At 36.3% G+C, this 14,873-nt stretch overlaps 2 protein-coding genes and 1 non-coding gene across 4 annotated transcripts; all 3 read left to right on the top strand.

Moving 5' to 3' along the window:
* The first annotated feature begins 437 nt into the window (after positions 1 to 437).
* Positions 438 to 10,530, top strand: GSH1 (glutamate-cysteine ligase). 2 transcript variants are annotated; one of them, XM_088217755.1, is made up of 16 exons: positions 439 to 688; positions 1,877 to 2,209; positions 3,602 to 3,752; positions 4,022 to 4,129; positions 5,033 to 5,125; positions 6,055 to 6,138; positions 6,281 to 6,349; positions 6,430 to 6,500; positions 6,591 to 6,659; positions 7,524 to 7,617; positions 7,812 to 7,901; positions 7,989 to 8,069; positions 8,535 to 8,627; positions 9,884 to 9,964; positions 10,063 to 10,132; positions 10,221 to 10,530. In XM_088217755.1, exons 2-16 carry the CDS (start codon positions 1,887 to 1,889, stop codon positions 10,307 to 10,309), a joined length of 1,566 nt encoding a protein of 521 aa, XP_088073881.1. In that variant the 5' UTR covers positions 439 to 688; positions 1,877 to 1,886; the 3' UTR covers positions 10,310 to 10,530. The 2 variants fall into 2 exon arrangements, with proteins under 2 accessions (XP_088073882.1, XP_088073881.1); XM_088217756.1 differs by lacking the exon at positions 6,281 to 6,349 and having other exon boundaries at positions 438 to 688.
* A 1,443-nt stretch (positions 10,531 to 11,973) lies between these two features.
* LOC110812744 (tubulin beta-1 chain) lies at positions 11,974 to 14,175 on the top strand. Its single transcript, XM_088217757.1, has 3 exons — positions 11,974 to 12,821; positions 12,906 to 13,175; positions 13,300 to 14,175. Exons 1-3 carry the CDS (start codon positions 12,428 to 12,430, stop codon positions 13,968 to 13,970), a joined length of 1,335 nt encoding a protein of 444 aa, XP_088073883.1. The 5' UTR covers positions 11,974 to 12,427; the 3' UTR covers positions 13,971 to 14,175.
* Positions 14,176 to 14,549: 374 nt separating this feature from the next.
* On the top strand, positions 14,550 to 14,621 carry TRNAC-GCA (transfer RNA cysteine (anticodon GCA)). Its single transcript has one exon. It is a non-coding gene; the product is annotated as a tRNA-Cys (tRNA).
* The last annotated feature ends 252 nt before the right edge of the window (positions 14,622 to 14,873 follow it).

The following is a 14,873-nucleotide window of genomic DNA, read 5'->3' on the forward strand; positions in this document are numbered from 1 at the left end:
ATGCTTGAAACAGTTTTTTCTCCCGGGTTAGTGGGGGGGAGTCAAAGCCACGTTTTAAATGTTTGAATTAGCAGGTAATACCTAACAGGAAAAGGGTTATTTAAAATTTAATTTTATATTTAAAAAAATTAACTCTTATTAATGATATAATTAAGTAAATCTAATATAATTAAGAATTAAATTATACTGATCTTATAATAATCATTGTAATAAATATTGAAACGCTTTTCTTTTAATTTGAATTACTATAAACTAAAAGTTAATGATAGTAATAATTAAAATACTCGCATGGAAGTGTTTGAAAATATATATTATTTTACTTATATGACAGATGGCATTAATTAAATTAAATTTAATTTTTTTCTGTAAAATTGTAAATACATTTCCATATTTACGGTACTAGAGGAAGGAGATAGGACTGTTTCGAGTGCTGACGTAACAGTCAGTGGAAGCAAGTGGACCATGGAGGAACAATATGGTGCGGGGTGCCGCTCCACTATTTTAGTACCCGCACCTGACACCTTTTTCTTCTCATTTCAGTTGCTCTTTTATTGAAACACCCAATACTTCATCCTCCCCGATTCTCTCACTCAATTCCCTTCCGCTTGGATTATCATCTTTCCTCTACATTTTGCCTGTATCCAAATCGGATTCTACGCCATCGTAGCTTCAAACCGTGGAATTTCAGGTGGTTGTTGAATCCTTTGTTCTTCCGAGGAATTCTGTTTTCTTTTTAGTCAATTTTACGTGTAGGGATTCGTGTTATTGTGTTTATTTCTGCGGAATATTCTTTGCTAACCAATTCGAAGGTGTTGACTATAATTTTACACGATATTTCTGATATTGAAGTAGAGTACTGCGATGTGTGAGTTTTCTTCCTTCTGTAATTTCAGGTTGGTGCTATGTGCCATTTGTGTTTTGTTTATCTCCAAAGCTTGATAGAATATTTTTGTCAATTTTTTAAGTTTCTGGTAGAATATAATAAGTTTGATCGTTCTGTCATCTTTGTGACAAGTGCTTCATTTTTTCCGTTTCGAACGGTAAATTTCGCTTCTTAGTGAAGTAAGGTTCTTCGTCAGTTACAGTCAACTGTGTGCTTGCTTTTTTGCCTGATTTCTTGCGATGCTGATAAAATTCCAGCCTAGTGGCTTTTTGTATACAGTTATGACTCGTGTTCTGTTACTGTATGATGTCAAGTAGCGGATTGGATCAATAAAACAGAATTATTGTCTGTTCTTCCATGGAACCCGAGCTTTTTCAGTTTATTGTATGTGAATCTGACGCCAAAATCTTTGATTTTAAATGAAAAACCATGGAATGTATTACCAAGCCACCAAGATGAGGGTGCCACAGAATCACAAGATGGGGAATCACAAATCTGTCAAAATATCTGAGGTTCCCTAAGTCCTCAGCAGAAGAATGAGGATGGCCATGGAACCATGAATCCTTACTCTACCAGAAAGGAAAGAAAAAATCCTAATAATTCCTCCTCTTCTTTTCCTTCCTAAAAAAGTAAAAAACCTTTGTTTTTGTTACTGTCATGTTGAAAATTGTAACATGAATTGTTAGTAAGGAAAAAAAGGGGATAAAATTTAAAATTCAGGCATTTCTAGAGAAAGGAGAATAGTATCACTCTCATGGCTTTGTTATTCTCCACTGGCCTATTTTATCTGGTGTATATATACTTCCAACTAGACTTACAATGGGTGGAGACATTTATTTACATTGGAATATCTGACAAAACTTGAACATTCCTAGCGTCTTGGCCCTGGATGAGAAGGAATATGCTACATTATCACTTTCTTTCAGATACAAGATGGTGCAGGTTGTGGGCTTTTTGATTGTAACTGAGTGGCTCAAAACTGTCTTTTTATAGGACCTATCAGATGGCGTTCATTTCCCAGGCAGGTGCTTCACACTGTGCCTCTACCGAGTCTGTACGCTTTAAGACTGGAGCAAATGTGGGTTCTAGTGTGGTTAACATGGGAGTATCTAAGTTGAAGGAAAAACGTGTGAGGTTTGTGTGCAATCCTGCCAAGATGCCCTTTTTGCATCTAGAAAGTGCAGGGATAGGACCTAAACGAGGACATCATGTCATTGTTGCTGCAAGCCCTCCAACAGAGGATGCCGTGATTGCTGCAGAGCCCTTGACAAAGGAGGATCTTGTTGGGTACCTTGCTTCTGGATGCAAGCCAAAAGAAAAATGGAGGTACGGTTTCACCTATTTTGTTGAACAGGGTTTGGTTGCAACTATGCTTTCCTGTTACTTGTGAGACATGGTGTCTTCAATTTTTTTGAATGTATTATTCTGATCTCTAAGTAATCAACACTGCTTTCACTATATTATTGACTATCTGTATTCATGATGTTCTTTCTCTCTGAACAAATTTGTTGCTGGTGTTATCATTATGTTCTGTGTTCATGAAATAAAATTCTTCTGCTATTCTACACATTTGTAACCACGTGGAAGCTTTCAGATGATCCTTTCCCTCAATTCTGTATTCTTTGACCAAAGTGATTATTGATTATGGTAATCCCAACAGGTTTCTAAACCATTCTTTTTTTTTGGGTGGGCCATACTAAAACAAATTTTTGTAGTCTATACTTGCAATTATTTTTGACTTGGCAACTCATATTGAACTATTATCCTGGTGGCTATTTTAGTTCATCGTCGAAGATATTCTGCAAAATAAATTTTACTTCATGACTCTGTTGGTTATACTTGATAAACATTTTGTTCATTTCTTTGGTAAAAGGAGAGTTTATTTGAAAACAGAAGATGTAAAGTGGGAAGGAAAGATATCCTTGTAGAGAATATGAAGAAAGAGATAATAAAAAGAGAAAGAACAAAATAGATAAATATTAGCATTTTACAACAAAGTAGTCTGGTCCCTTGGTAATATATACAATGAAACGACTCGAGAACACATGACTCTAGGATTGCAATGAAGCCAAAAACACCTATCTTATCCCAGGAAAGTGTGGAGAACAGAAACATGCTTGGAAGATTCTGGCATTACCTTTCAATCAATAGAGGAGTCTGACTTCTTGTAGAAATCTAGTTCCTATACAGGTTGGTATCTTTAGGGAAATCTCTCTATAAAGCAGAATCATAATCAATTTTCATAACTAAAGATTTTTTCCTTTTATGAGATTGATTTGTATTTAGTTTTCATCTAAAATTCTCTCAAATCTTATTCTATATATCCACTTGTCGTAAATTAAGTATTATGAATAAACATTTAATAAACAAAAAACTTAATTATAAATTTTCAATCACAATACCTAAAGAGCTGCCAAACTTTGCCTTTTCACAGGACTTGTTCTCTTTATTCCTTCTATTCCCTCAAAGATGAATAGGTATAATTAAGTTGGAAGGTAGGTGGACAAGCTCACAATTTTTGAAATAAAGCAAAGAGACTACTCTACAACGGCATGCCACATCATAGAGGAGATATATATGATTAAATTATTTTTGTTGGTCTTTACTAGAAATTCATTAATATGACACTGCACTGTCTTATATGGCTGTAGATCCTCGGTTTTCTTTTTATTTCCTTATGATTGTGGTTTGCTGACTAATCATGTGGTCTTTCTGCAGAATAGGCACAGAACATGAAAAATTTGGTTTCGAGTTTCGTAGCTTATGCGCAATGACTTATGAACAAATATCTGAGTTGCTAAATGGTATTGCGGAGAGATTTGATTGGGATAAAGTAATGGAAGGAAACAAAATAATCGGACTCAAACAGGTAACTAAACCTTGCATTTGTTATTTTCTTTTGCTTTGCTTTGTTTTTTATTTGGTTGTCTTTAAGAGAGAAAAGGAGTTTCCACTTGTACTTTGAAATCCTTATATTGTTGTCTTCCTATCAGTTGAATGGTAGTGCTTAAAATTCACTGATGTAATGTAACAATGTACAATCTTGTTTTCTCAATATTTCTTTCTTAAGAGTTTGTTTGCTTAATCATGCAAATTTCATTAACTTTTACCGACACATGTACGACTTTTCTGGGACAGGGGAAGCAGAGCATATCATTAGAGCCTGGTGGGCAGTTTGAGCTCAGTGGTGCACCTCTTGAAACCTTGCATCAGACCTGTGCTGAGGTCAATTCACATCTTTATCAGGTGAGTTGAAGTAGGAACTTTATTTGTGCGTCTTTTCTTTAGTTTAGAGCCTGGTGCAGTTGTGTGGTACGGCTTGAAGCTGTTTCAATGTGACTGGTCATAAACAATTATCTATCTTGAGGAGCAAATGTAAAGGGATAATATATATCTTATATTTAAATTTTTTCATAGTTTGTTTATATCTTTAATATTATATTTTTGGTGTTATTAGGAGTTTACAACATAGTAGATTAGAACTCTACATCCTTCTCTCCTGTAACATTATACATAACATGTACGTATGAAGAAGAAAATCATATCTGTTCTGTTCAAAATGGACAACGGGCTGTTGCAGTCAATTTTATCATCTTTTCTAAATTCTTCATTGACTGGATAAAAACTATTCTAGGAAGTTGCACCATTTTGCACACTGTTAAATGATCTATACATAGTAGGATATATATTGAATTATAAGTTATCTGAGAGCTTTTGTTCTCAGCTGTAATGAAATACAAGTATTTTTATATAAACCAACGCAACTGTTACACATCACAAGTGTGTGTTATTTGTTAACCTTGTATATCATTATTTCACTTGTCAGGCGCTCTTTATGCAGATTCACTATCTGATAAGATATTGAAATTTCTCTCTTCCCTTTGCTTCTATCTATTCTATATACGCTGTTTAAGAAGTATACTCTTTTTCCTGTAGTATTTTTAGCTGGCAAGAGCGAGTTTTTGATGAAAGCACCAAACTATATACAAATTTGTTATGTAATTCACATTTTCCTTTATTTATATTTCACTTGAATCAATATGAATTTAGGTTTTCATCCGTATTTTGATTTTATTGCTGATGCAACTGCTATTTGTCTTTCTTCTTGAGCTTCATGAAGTGAACCCATGCAAGTGGTTTTTTGACCAGGTGAAAGCAGTTGCAACCGAAATGGGGATTGGATTCTTAGGAATTGGATTCCAACCCAAATGGGGACTCAAGGATATACCTGTTATGCCTAAGGTACAATTCATGATTTTGTTTAGTCATTCAAATTGGATGGACTGTCTTGATCATCGTAGAAGAAAGTCTAGTTTAGATAGGATGAGTGTGCAAACAAGTCTTGCAAATGGACTATGCAGCTATTAAATGGAGAAGATGGTGATTTGTCAAACAGTTTAACACCAAAATGTTATATTGGAACTGTATTGCAGTAACCCTTCCCAAAACCATGTTTTGTGTGTACTCAATTCATTTTAGAGAAAGATCTAGCCTCAAAGCTTCACTTTGGTTGATCTCAACTTCCAAAGTTCTAGCAATTTGTTTTGTCCCGGGCTTGTTTTTAAAGTAAGTGTGCTCCTGCCATTTCTTAATATGCCATCACAAGCTACATATGCTTATCCTCAGGATTTTGCACATTAGTGAAAGGGTTCCACATTCTCCTGCCACAGCTTCTAATAGTTTTTAGTATTTATATTAAGATTGTGATTTTATCCCTATTAGTTGTGGTTTTGTTGCTTGAATTCCCTTTTCTCTGCCTTATGGGCATACCAACCATGTTATATGTATTAGTTCTCTCTAAACTTGACTTGTTAACTTTAATTTCAAATTTCAATATTCTCTCCATTTTGGCCATTTTTTGGAAAATGCAAAACTACAAGATGATAGTTGAATATAAAATGACGAACTTTGAGTGTATGTGGAAGACAGGGGAATAATACATTATAAATACCATTAGTTTTGGTGGAATGTAGAATATATTGTTTTAATTTCACTTAGAATTCCATACATATACAATTTTTGTCATCCTAATACAATTTACACATTCTTGTGATTAAACAAAGTATAGACTTACAAATGAATTTCAAATTATTTCTGAATTTATTCCAAACATAGCCTTAGATTTTGGATATATTGATTATTTGGATGCTGACATAGTATATTTTGCTCAGGGGAGATATGAGATAATGAAAAACTACATGCCTAAAGTTGGAACTCTTGGACTTGATATGATGTTTAGGACATGTACTGTTCAGGTATTGTGAACCTTGCAATTTCCACCTCTCTTGGTTATCAGGTTATTCATGGAAGAACCTAAAGGCTAGATGCCTGTAAAGAAAATATTCTGTTTGAAGTGAAACTTACATCTTATTTCTGTAAAAACAACACTGGTAATAGGTAAATCTGGACTTCAGTTCAGAAGTTGACATGATCAGGAAATTTCGAGCTGGTCTTGCTCTGCAGCCTGTGAGAAATTTCTTATTATAGATTTTTTAACTGTAATATTCTTTTTCATTGCTATCTAACTTGGTGGTCAAATGGAACAGATAGCAACAGCTCTATTTGCAAATTCACCTTTTACTGAAGGAAAGCCAAATGGTTATCTCAGCATGAGGAGGTTTTTAAATTTCCTTGCTGATTTGTTGGATTTCATTTTTCTGAATCTGTTATCCATAGGTGTGGTATTTGATTCTTTGTATTTCAACAGCCAAATATGGACTGATACTGACAATAATCGCGCTGGGATGCTTCCTTTTGTTTTCGATGATTCCTTTGGGTGAGTGTCGTTGTTACCAAAATATCAGCATATAATCTCACTATATTCTATGGTGTGTATTTTTCTTCAAGCCCATTGTTTTGGACCTTTTATGTTTTATTGGACAAGCCATTTTCATTAAGAGCATTGGTGATCCATGTTTTGCACCTAAAATTGGAGACTTTGTAGGTACCTTTTGATTAGCTGTTCTCTTTACTGGCTTGTTTATGATCGAGGAGTCAGTTAGAATTGTTTTTTGGTGAGTTTCAGAATAATAAATGGTGGCTAGAATGTTCTTGAAAGTATTATCTTGATTTTGTATATATGTTACTAGGAAAATTGCAGCCAATTATGGAAAAGGTTGGACAGTTGAACCTAATTGTTTCTCATTGAGTGTAGACTATTGGATGAATCTAATACTTGCTTAAGTTTTAATTGACAGCTTTTTGGCAGCATGTAAGATACAAAAACAATGTTGGTGTACAGCTTCATTTAGCTGTGGAAAACCTTGTAGGAATTTCTCTTTTTCCAGTCATCTGCATATTTCGCTTTCTATTGTATCTTGGGCCATAATATTTCTCTTAGGACTATTTTTCTTGACTGTTATATCAATATGTCATATAAAAAACTGTCCAAGCCACAGAGTTAGTTCTGACGCAAAGTCTCATCATTTGTCTGGAAATGATGAATTTTCGGTAGATAAAACATTATTGTGGTTTTTGATACCTTCTTAGCTTCTGTATCTGTAATTTTCCTGGGTTAGAATTTTCTATATTTAGATTTTGGATTTTTTGAATTTGTAATTAATTAGAGTCTCATCTCTTAAAGGACTAAATAAATTATTTGATCTTAATATTTCCTCATTTTTGTCTCATCCTGCTGCAGATTTGAGCAGTATGTTGACTACGCTCTCGATGTTCCCATGTATTTTGTTTATCGCAACAAGAAGTATATCAACTGCGCTGGGATGTCATTCCGGGTTTATATCTAATCCTCTATGGACTTGTAATCTTAGGCTTCATAGCTAGTCTGATTCTTCTTATCCACTCTCTTGTTTAACCTTGAAATCTCCTTTCCTTCCCCACTCTCCTGGGGAGAAAATGGAAAAGAACCTTCACAATTCTATTTCAACCAATTCCTTATTTGAGAACCTCCTCAATTTTTTTTGTGTAGGACTTTATGGCCGGAAAACTTCCATGTATTCCGGGTGAATTGCCATCCCTTAATGATTGGGAAAACCATCTGACGACGTTATTTCCTGAGGTTGATTGCAGAAAACTGATGACTTTCTTTTCCTTTTGTGCTTCTTATGCATTTGCCTCTAAGCAGATGTTACTTTTTTTTATCCAGGTCAGGCTCAAGAGATACTTGGAGATGAGAGGTGCTGATGGAGGGCCTTGGAGGAGGCTATGCGCATTGCCAGCATTTTGGGTAACTTCTTGATCTGTTTTTATATATATTTGTACTGGCTTCTTGCAAAGTTGAGTTGAGAACACTAGAATGTGAAAGACCCCAGTTTGATATCCTACAGAGCTGGCTGCATTTTTATATGGTTGCCATGTGAATCCTGTAATAATGCAGCTTTTTAGTGTCAGCTGTTATGTATTTTGTTGATCTATTGTAGACGACTGTCATGGTCCCTCTTATTTATACTTAGAGTGCAGCCATTTAATTCTCTTGCATTCTCTATCCTGGCTTCATATTTCTAGCTTCTGGTTGTAGCATGTTTATAATAGTCTATCTTCACACGAAAAAGGAAGGAAAAAAATCCCACTCCTTGTAAAGTCATGTTAAATCAGTGAAATCTTATCTAAGTGGGAACATTCTCTGTCTAGGTTGTGCAAATTATGTTATTTGGTCAACATCAATTCATTTTATTTTATTTTTCATTGTCAGGTAGGTTTATTATATGACGAAGTATCACTCCAAAATGTTCTTGATATGACAGCTGATTGGACCTCAGAGGAAAGGCAAATGTTAAGAAATAAGGTAATGAATGCAATTGTTAAACCAGATAAAAAATGTGTTTCCTCTCTTGAAGTGGAATTACATTCCAATTTTGAAGTTGTTATAATTGTCACTGAAGTAAATTAGCTACAGAAATAAGGCAGATGCTAAGAAATAAGGTAATAGAAACATCTGAACCAGATAAAAGTGTGTTTCCTATTTTGAAGTGGAAGTATATACTTGGATTTTGATGTTATTATAGATTGTCATTGAAGTAATTGGTTTCTTCGTCAGCACTTTCTTAAAGGATACAAGAAAAGGCACTGTGTTATACAGTTCTTCTACCAAGGTTTAACTTATTTGTTTCTCCAAAATCTTTATCATACAAGCTTATGATTCAGCTGATTTGTGCTGGCTCAATTATTGATGAGCTTTGGGCTGTTATGTTATCCAGGATGACTAAAGTAGAAGGAGTATCTCTTTTATCTTCTTGACTACTCTGGATTATTTGAAAATAATTGAATCAGAGGTCTCCTGGGGGATTTTTGCTTTTCTTTCAATAGAGTTGGAGATTTTTAATTCCAGATCCTTTGTTTTCTGTTCAAGCGACATCCTGTTTCCGTTTTACAGGGCTTGAGAAACCTCATTGATATCTTAGCTGATTTGCAATTATCCATTCTTTTCTATGTTCCCTTGATGCCTTTATAAACTTTATATTTCCCGGGAAAACGTTATTCGACTTTTTTGTGATTGGCTGGAGTTTTCTATGGACTGGTTGTCAGTTTCAGCAGATCCTGTGATGTTGTACAATTTATGGGATTGATTATTTTTTTGATAAAATATTTGGTGGTATTGTTGGATGCTGGTAAGCAGAAGATGCTATTAGAAATCAAGTGAGAATTGGAGGAACTAAGCCTGTGAGATATTAATTGTTCTTTTCATGTACCAAAAGGAGTGATTTTTATGAGGTTTGCACATGATTTTGGTGACAGTTGAGCAATGTGATCAGAGAACTAGTTAGCTACTTTTGTTTAATTATCTGCCATTTTTCTGTCATTGCCCACTTCTTTCTTATGCTGCAACAGTTATATTTTTTGAGGCAGAGCAGCTGACTTTTCATTGACCAACCACAGCTATTATTCGACCTTAATTTTAATAAAGTTACTATCTGTAGTTGAAACTAGAATATTGCTTGCATTCTACTTGCTTGTGTTCTATATGCTTTTATGATACAGCTGGTTTGCATCTATCCCTGCAAGTAAAGATTGCAAGTCTAATATGAAAACTTCATTAAATAGGTTCCAAAAACTGGTTTGAAAACACCATTTAGAGATGGTTTGCTGAAGCACGTTGCTGAAGATGTTTTGAAGCTGGCAAAGGTAATATGGAAATCATTATCTTTGTTGTGCTTTGCAGTCAGGTTTAGATGTTTTCCTAACTATATATTTGTCCGGATGCATCTACTACTGGATTCCAGGATGGCTTAGAACGAAGAGGTTTCAAGGAATCAGGATTCTTAAATGAGGTTGCCGATGTGGTTAGAACAGGTAACTGATGCAGAGCTAGAGTAATTTCGTTTTAATCTTCTTTCATGCCAGTCTACATGTTCATGTTTGGATGATGTTCTAATGACAGGTGTGACGCCAGCCGAGAAACTGCTGGAGCTGTACTATGGCAAGTGGGAGCAAAGTGTAGATCCTGTCTTTGAGGAGCTATTGTACTAAGGTTAATTAGATTCTTGTGGCACTCTGGTTGCCCTTAAATGTAATCTTCTTTGAGGTTTGGCCTTAATCTTTAGTTTCTTTTCTGAGCTTCTTGTGAGGGGCTGTGACTGAGGAACATATTTTTACACAAGAATAAAAGGCTATTTGGTCATTGACAATAAGATTCCTGTGTAACTAGCATTAAAAAGAAAATCAAATAAAAATTACTCTAAATGAACGAAGATTATTGAGCTTATAGGTGAAGTAACTTGGCTTGCATATCCCGAGCAATGTTTCAATGGTTTGGGCTGATCTAATTTTACCTGCTTCTTTTTCTTGTTTCATAGTATTTTCTGTTTATGAGCCTAAAGAAAAATCTGGCTCTGCCTTTTTTTTATAGAGATCTTTAAGTCATGGGCTGTTGATTTCCCTAACAAATGACAAAAGTATGGCCCACGGCATTTGTTGCATCAGGTTGCCATCTGTATTTGGTTGTCTAGGGAAGAAATTAGGTAGCATGTGGCATCCACTAGCACTGAATGTCTGGCTCAGCTGGGCATGGTATAGTTTCCCTTTTTTCCTGTTCTATTATAATCAATAGACGGTCTTGAGCTTTTTCACCTCTTAACCTAAGGTATACAATGAGAGGGGATTTTAGGTGGTTGAAGTTGTATTAATCATCTCTACGTATTATTTCAGTTGCATTCTTATTCTTTTACTTTGTTTACCTGGGATATATGATTTTTTATATTTAATTCAATTGGTCAACCTCTGCTTTTACCTTAAATTTCCCAGGATGAATTTCTGATTCTCACTTTTAGTTACTTCTCACTTTTAATGTCCATTTTCAGTGTTGATATATAAAATTACAATATGAATTTTATGTTTGAGCTACACTTACTCCCATCTTGTGGTGCAGATACAAAATTCGTGCGGTGATTTTATAAGTTTAAGATTAATATGAATACTTCAGAACCGCAATAGGAATTGGACCAGTTGTTCATGTGAATATTTAATAACCGGCCGGATGGTTCCCTAGAATCCCCATGTCTAACTGGCTGGCTAAAGTATTAGATACGCCCATATTGCTGTACTCACACAGCGCTTGAAGCACTTTAAGAGGAAAGGAACAGGGGAGGGAATACGTCAAATCATATGTGACTTGACGTATTGATGCACTGTTGTTGCGGAGCGAACGTGTAAGCAAATTTGAGATGGGGAAATTCTACTATCTTGATTCATTTCACCGTGATATATTTACTAACATAGACAATAATGATTCGTGAAATCTCATCTTACACCCTCGTGTGTACTTCTTCTTCATATGCATTTCATACGTATATATGTATGCAAGTACGTGTTTGTGCCCTAATAATAACATCCGTATGGATGAAGAGTGTCAGCTACTGCTGTTAGCTTTTCCTTTTTGTTCTTAAAACTCTAATCTTGTAATTATTCAGAAGATTCTTTTTTTTATCTGAAACTGTTAATTTTAGAGATTGGTATGCAAAAATTAGGTCATGAAATTTTTACCAGTGAATAATATGCGTAGGGAAGAATCCCAACATAGGATTCCAGCATGTAGCAGCCAGCTCAAGTAGACCGTGTTGGGGTGGGGGGGGTGGGGGGAGTGAGAAGATGAATAATATTGTAGGAGAAAGAGACAGGGTGTTCTCCATCCAATAATTGAAGCCCTCCCTGCCTCCTCACTGTTTATTTTTGAAGATTAATCCACCTAATTCTGATTCATACAAATCCTACTTGCAATCTCCCACTGATTATACCTTGTAACCACCTTTTCTGCATCAAATTTGTCGAAATTGCCCTCCTCTGTAAATATAATTTTGTTATCTGAAACCTCCATTGTCGTATTCCTTGTATAAATGGGTAATTGTGAGAGAGATGAAATAGGAGGGCGAGTAGGTCATTTCCAGGGAGAGAAGAAGCAGCTATGTATTTTCCCATCCAGCTCACAACACTCGATTGGAGTTTGACATGTCCTCCTCTTAAACAATGACACTTGACATTATCTTCAATCTTGAAAATAAATTTGTGAAATCAAATTATCCTACAAAAGCCCATCATCATCATCAGAAATCTCCATAGATCATTTCCTCCTCCAAATCATCATCGAGAAAAATGAGAGAAATCCTCCACATTCAAGCTGGACAATGCGGTAACCAAATCGGTGGAAAATTCTGGGAAGTTGTATGCGATGAACACGGAATTGATGCCGGCGGAGTGTATGTTGGCGACTCTAGGGTTCAACTGGAGAGAGTTAACGTCTACTTCAATGAAGCCAGCGGTGGTCGGTACGTGCCTAGAGCTGTACTGGTGGACCTTGAACCTGGTACCATGGATAGCTTGCGAAGTGGACCTTATGGTCAAATCTTTAGACCTGATAATTTCATTTTCGGTCAAAATGGAGCTGGGAATAATTGGGCGAAGGGACACTACACTGAAGGAGCTGAACTCGTTGACTCTGTTCTTGACGTTGTTCGTAAGGAGGCTGAGAGTTGTGATTGCTTACAAGGTATTAATTTAATTTATTTAATTTCATTTTGAATGAATTGATTTTGAATGAAACTAATTGAATTAAATTAATTGTTGTGAAAAGGGTTTCAAGTATGCCATTCGCTGGGTGGAGGAACGGGATCAGGAATGGGAACACTGTTGATATCCAAGATCAGAGAAGAATATCCAGATCGAATGATGTTAACTTTCTCTGTTTTCCCTTCGCCTAAGGTGTCTGATACTGTTGTTGAACCCTATAATGCTACTCTCTCTGTTCATCAGCTTGTTGAAAATGCCGACGAGTGCATGGTCCTCGACAATGAAGCTCTCTACGACATCTGCTTTCGAACTCTCAAACTCACCAACCCCAGCTGTATTTTCTTCAATCTTCCTCTTCTCTTCCTCCTCCTCCTCTTTCTTCTTCTTCTTTTTCTTCATGTTAATTTCTTTTTGATTAGCTGCAACTGTATATTAAGATTTAATTAATATACATACAGTTGGTGACTTGAACCATTTGATCTCAACAACAATGAGCGGAGTGACATGCTGCCTCCGTTTCCCCGGTCAACTGAACTCCGATCTCCGGAAACTCGCCGTCAACTTAATCCCCTTCCCGCGGCTCCACTTCTTCATGGTAGGTTTTGCTCCATTAACCGCTCGCGGCTCCCAACAGTACCGGGCCTTGACAATCCCGGAGCTCACCCAGCAAATGTGGGATGCAAAAAACATGATGTGCGCCGCCGATCCACGCCATGGCCGATACCTGACCGCCTCAGCTATGTTCCGCGGCAAGATGAGTACCAAGGAGGTGGACGAGCAGATGATAAACGTGCAGAACAAGAACTCGTCCTACTTCGTGGAATGGATACCCAACAACGTGAAATCGAGCGTGTGCGATGTGCCGCCTACTGGGTTGCAGATGTCGACGACGTTCATGGGGAACTCGACGTCGATACAGGAGATGTTCAGGCGGGTGTCGGAGCAGTTCACGGTGATGTTTAGGAGGAAAGCGTTTTTGCATTGGTATACAGGGGAAGGGATGGATGAGATGGAGTTCACGGAGGCGGAGAGTAATATGAATGATTTGGTTTCGGAGTATCAGCAGTATCAGGATGCTGCGGCGGTGGGAGATGAAGAGGAAGAAGAAGAAGGGGATATGGTGAACTGAAAAGGAGTATGGTAATTTGTCAGTTGCAGCCATGGAAGAATGTACATTTTGTTGGCGATGATATTTAATATGGTTTGAGTAATTTCTGTTTGAAGCTTTTGGTTTTGTTAATTTGTGTGATTTTTCACCGGTTTCTATTATTGTATTTAATTCTATACGATGTAAAATTGTGACTGCAACATTCTGGGCGTGCGTGGTTTTTTAATTGTGATGGTAAAATAAGAACAGCTCCCACATTCAAGCCCCCCCCCCCCCCCCCCCCTTTTTACCATTAGCAAGAACTTGTTTCGGTTGCATATCATAAGAAATTCTAACAACTGCTTCAAATACAATATCAGCGTGTGGAACCTCAATATCCACGGGCTTATTAGCTAAATGGCAATTGGCACATACAATACGCACTGTTGCTTCTGATGTTAAAGTTAGAATAAAAAATCTCAAACGGTTTATAGTTCAGTGGTAGAGTATATAACAGCTGATCAACCGGTTTGAACCCGGTTGGGCCCTTAGATTGGTGATTTGTTTTTTTTTTCCACAGTGATTTCTATTTATTAATAAAATGGTAAACAAGAAAATAAAGGGTCCATAGCTCAGTGGTAGAGCATTTGACTGCAGATCAAGAGGTCACCGGTTCGAACCCGGTTGGGCCCTTACATTTTTTGTTTTTTTGTTTGCTTTTTGCGCCCCCCCACCCACTTGCGCGCGCTAACAATGAATCGGTACACATGGCCTCCGACATTTACAGGTCTAATCTCATCCATGTTTATTCTTTTGCTATTGTTTTACCTTACTTTTGTACTACAATAATTTAAAGAAATTTAAAGATACAAATATTTATTATTTGCTTGGTAATCATAATTAGTCATTCTGTGTTAATGAAAATTTAGTTTAATTGCAAAATAA

This window comes from Carica papaya, chromosome 4, assembly GCF_054855325.1.
Source record: "Carica papaya isolate Zhongbai chromosome 4, ASM5485532v1, whole genome shotgun sequence".
Classification (NCBI taxonomy): domain Eukaryota; kingdom Viridiplantae; phylum Streptophyta; class Magnoliopsida; order Brassicales; family Caricaceae; genus Carica; species Carica papaya.

Coding starts and splice junctions, on each gene's coding strand:
- GSH1 (XM_088217755.1), top strand. CDS start 1,887: ATGGCGTTCATTTCCCAGGCAGGTGCTTCACACTGTGCCTCTACCGAG. Junction 6,660..7,523: donor GTTTTCGATGATTCCTTTGG/GTGAGTGTCGTT, acceptor ATCCTGCTGCAG/ATTTGAGCAGTATGTTGACT. Junction 8,070..8,534: donor GCGCATTGCCAGCATTTTGG/GTAACTTCTTGA, acceptor TTTCATTGTCAG/GTAGGTTTATTATATGACGA.
- LOC110812744 (XM_088217757.1), top strand. CDS start 12,428: ATGAGAGAAATCCTCCACATTCAAGCTGGACAATGCGGTAACCAAATC. Junction 12,822..12,905: donor GAGTTGTGATTGCTTACAAG/GTATTAATTTAA, acceptor TGTTGTGAAAAG/GGTTTCAAGTATGCCATTCG. Junction 13,176..13,299: donor CAAACTCACCAACCCCAGCT/GTATTTTCTTCA, acceptor ATATACATACAG/TTGGTGACTTGAACCATTTG.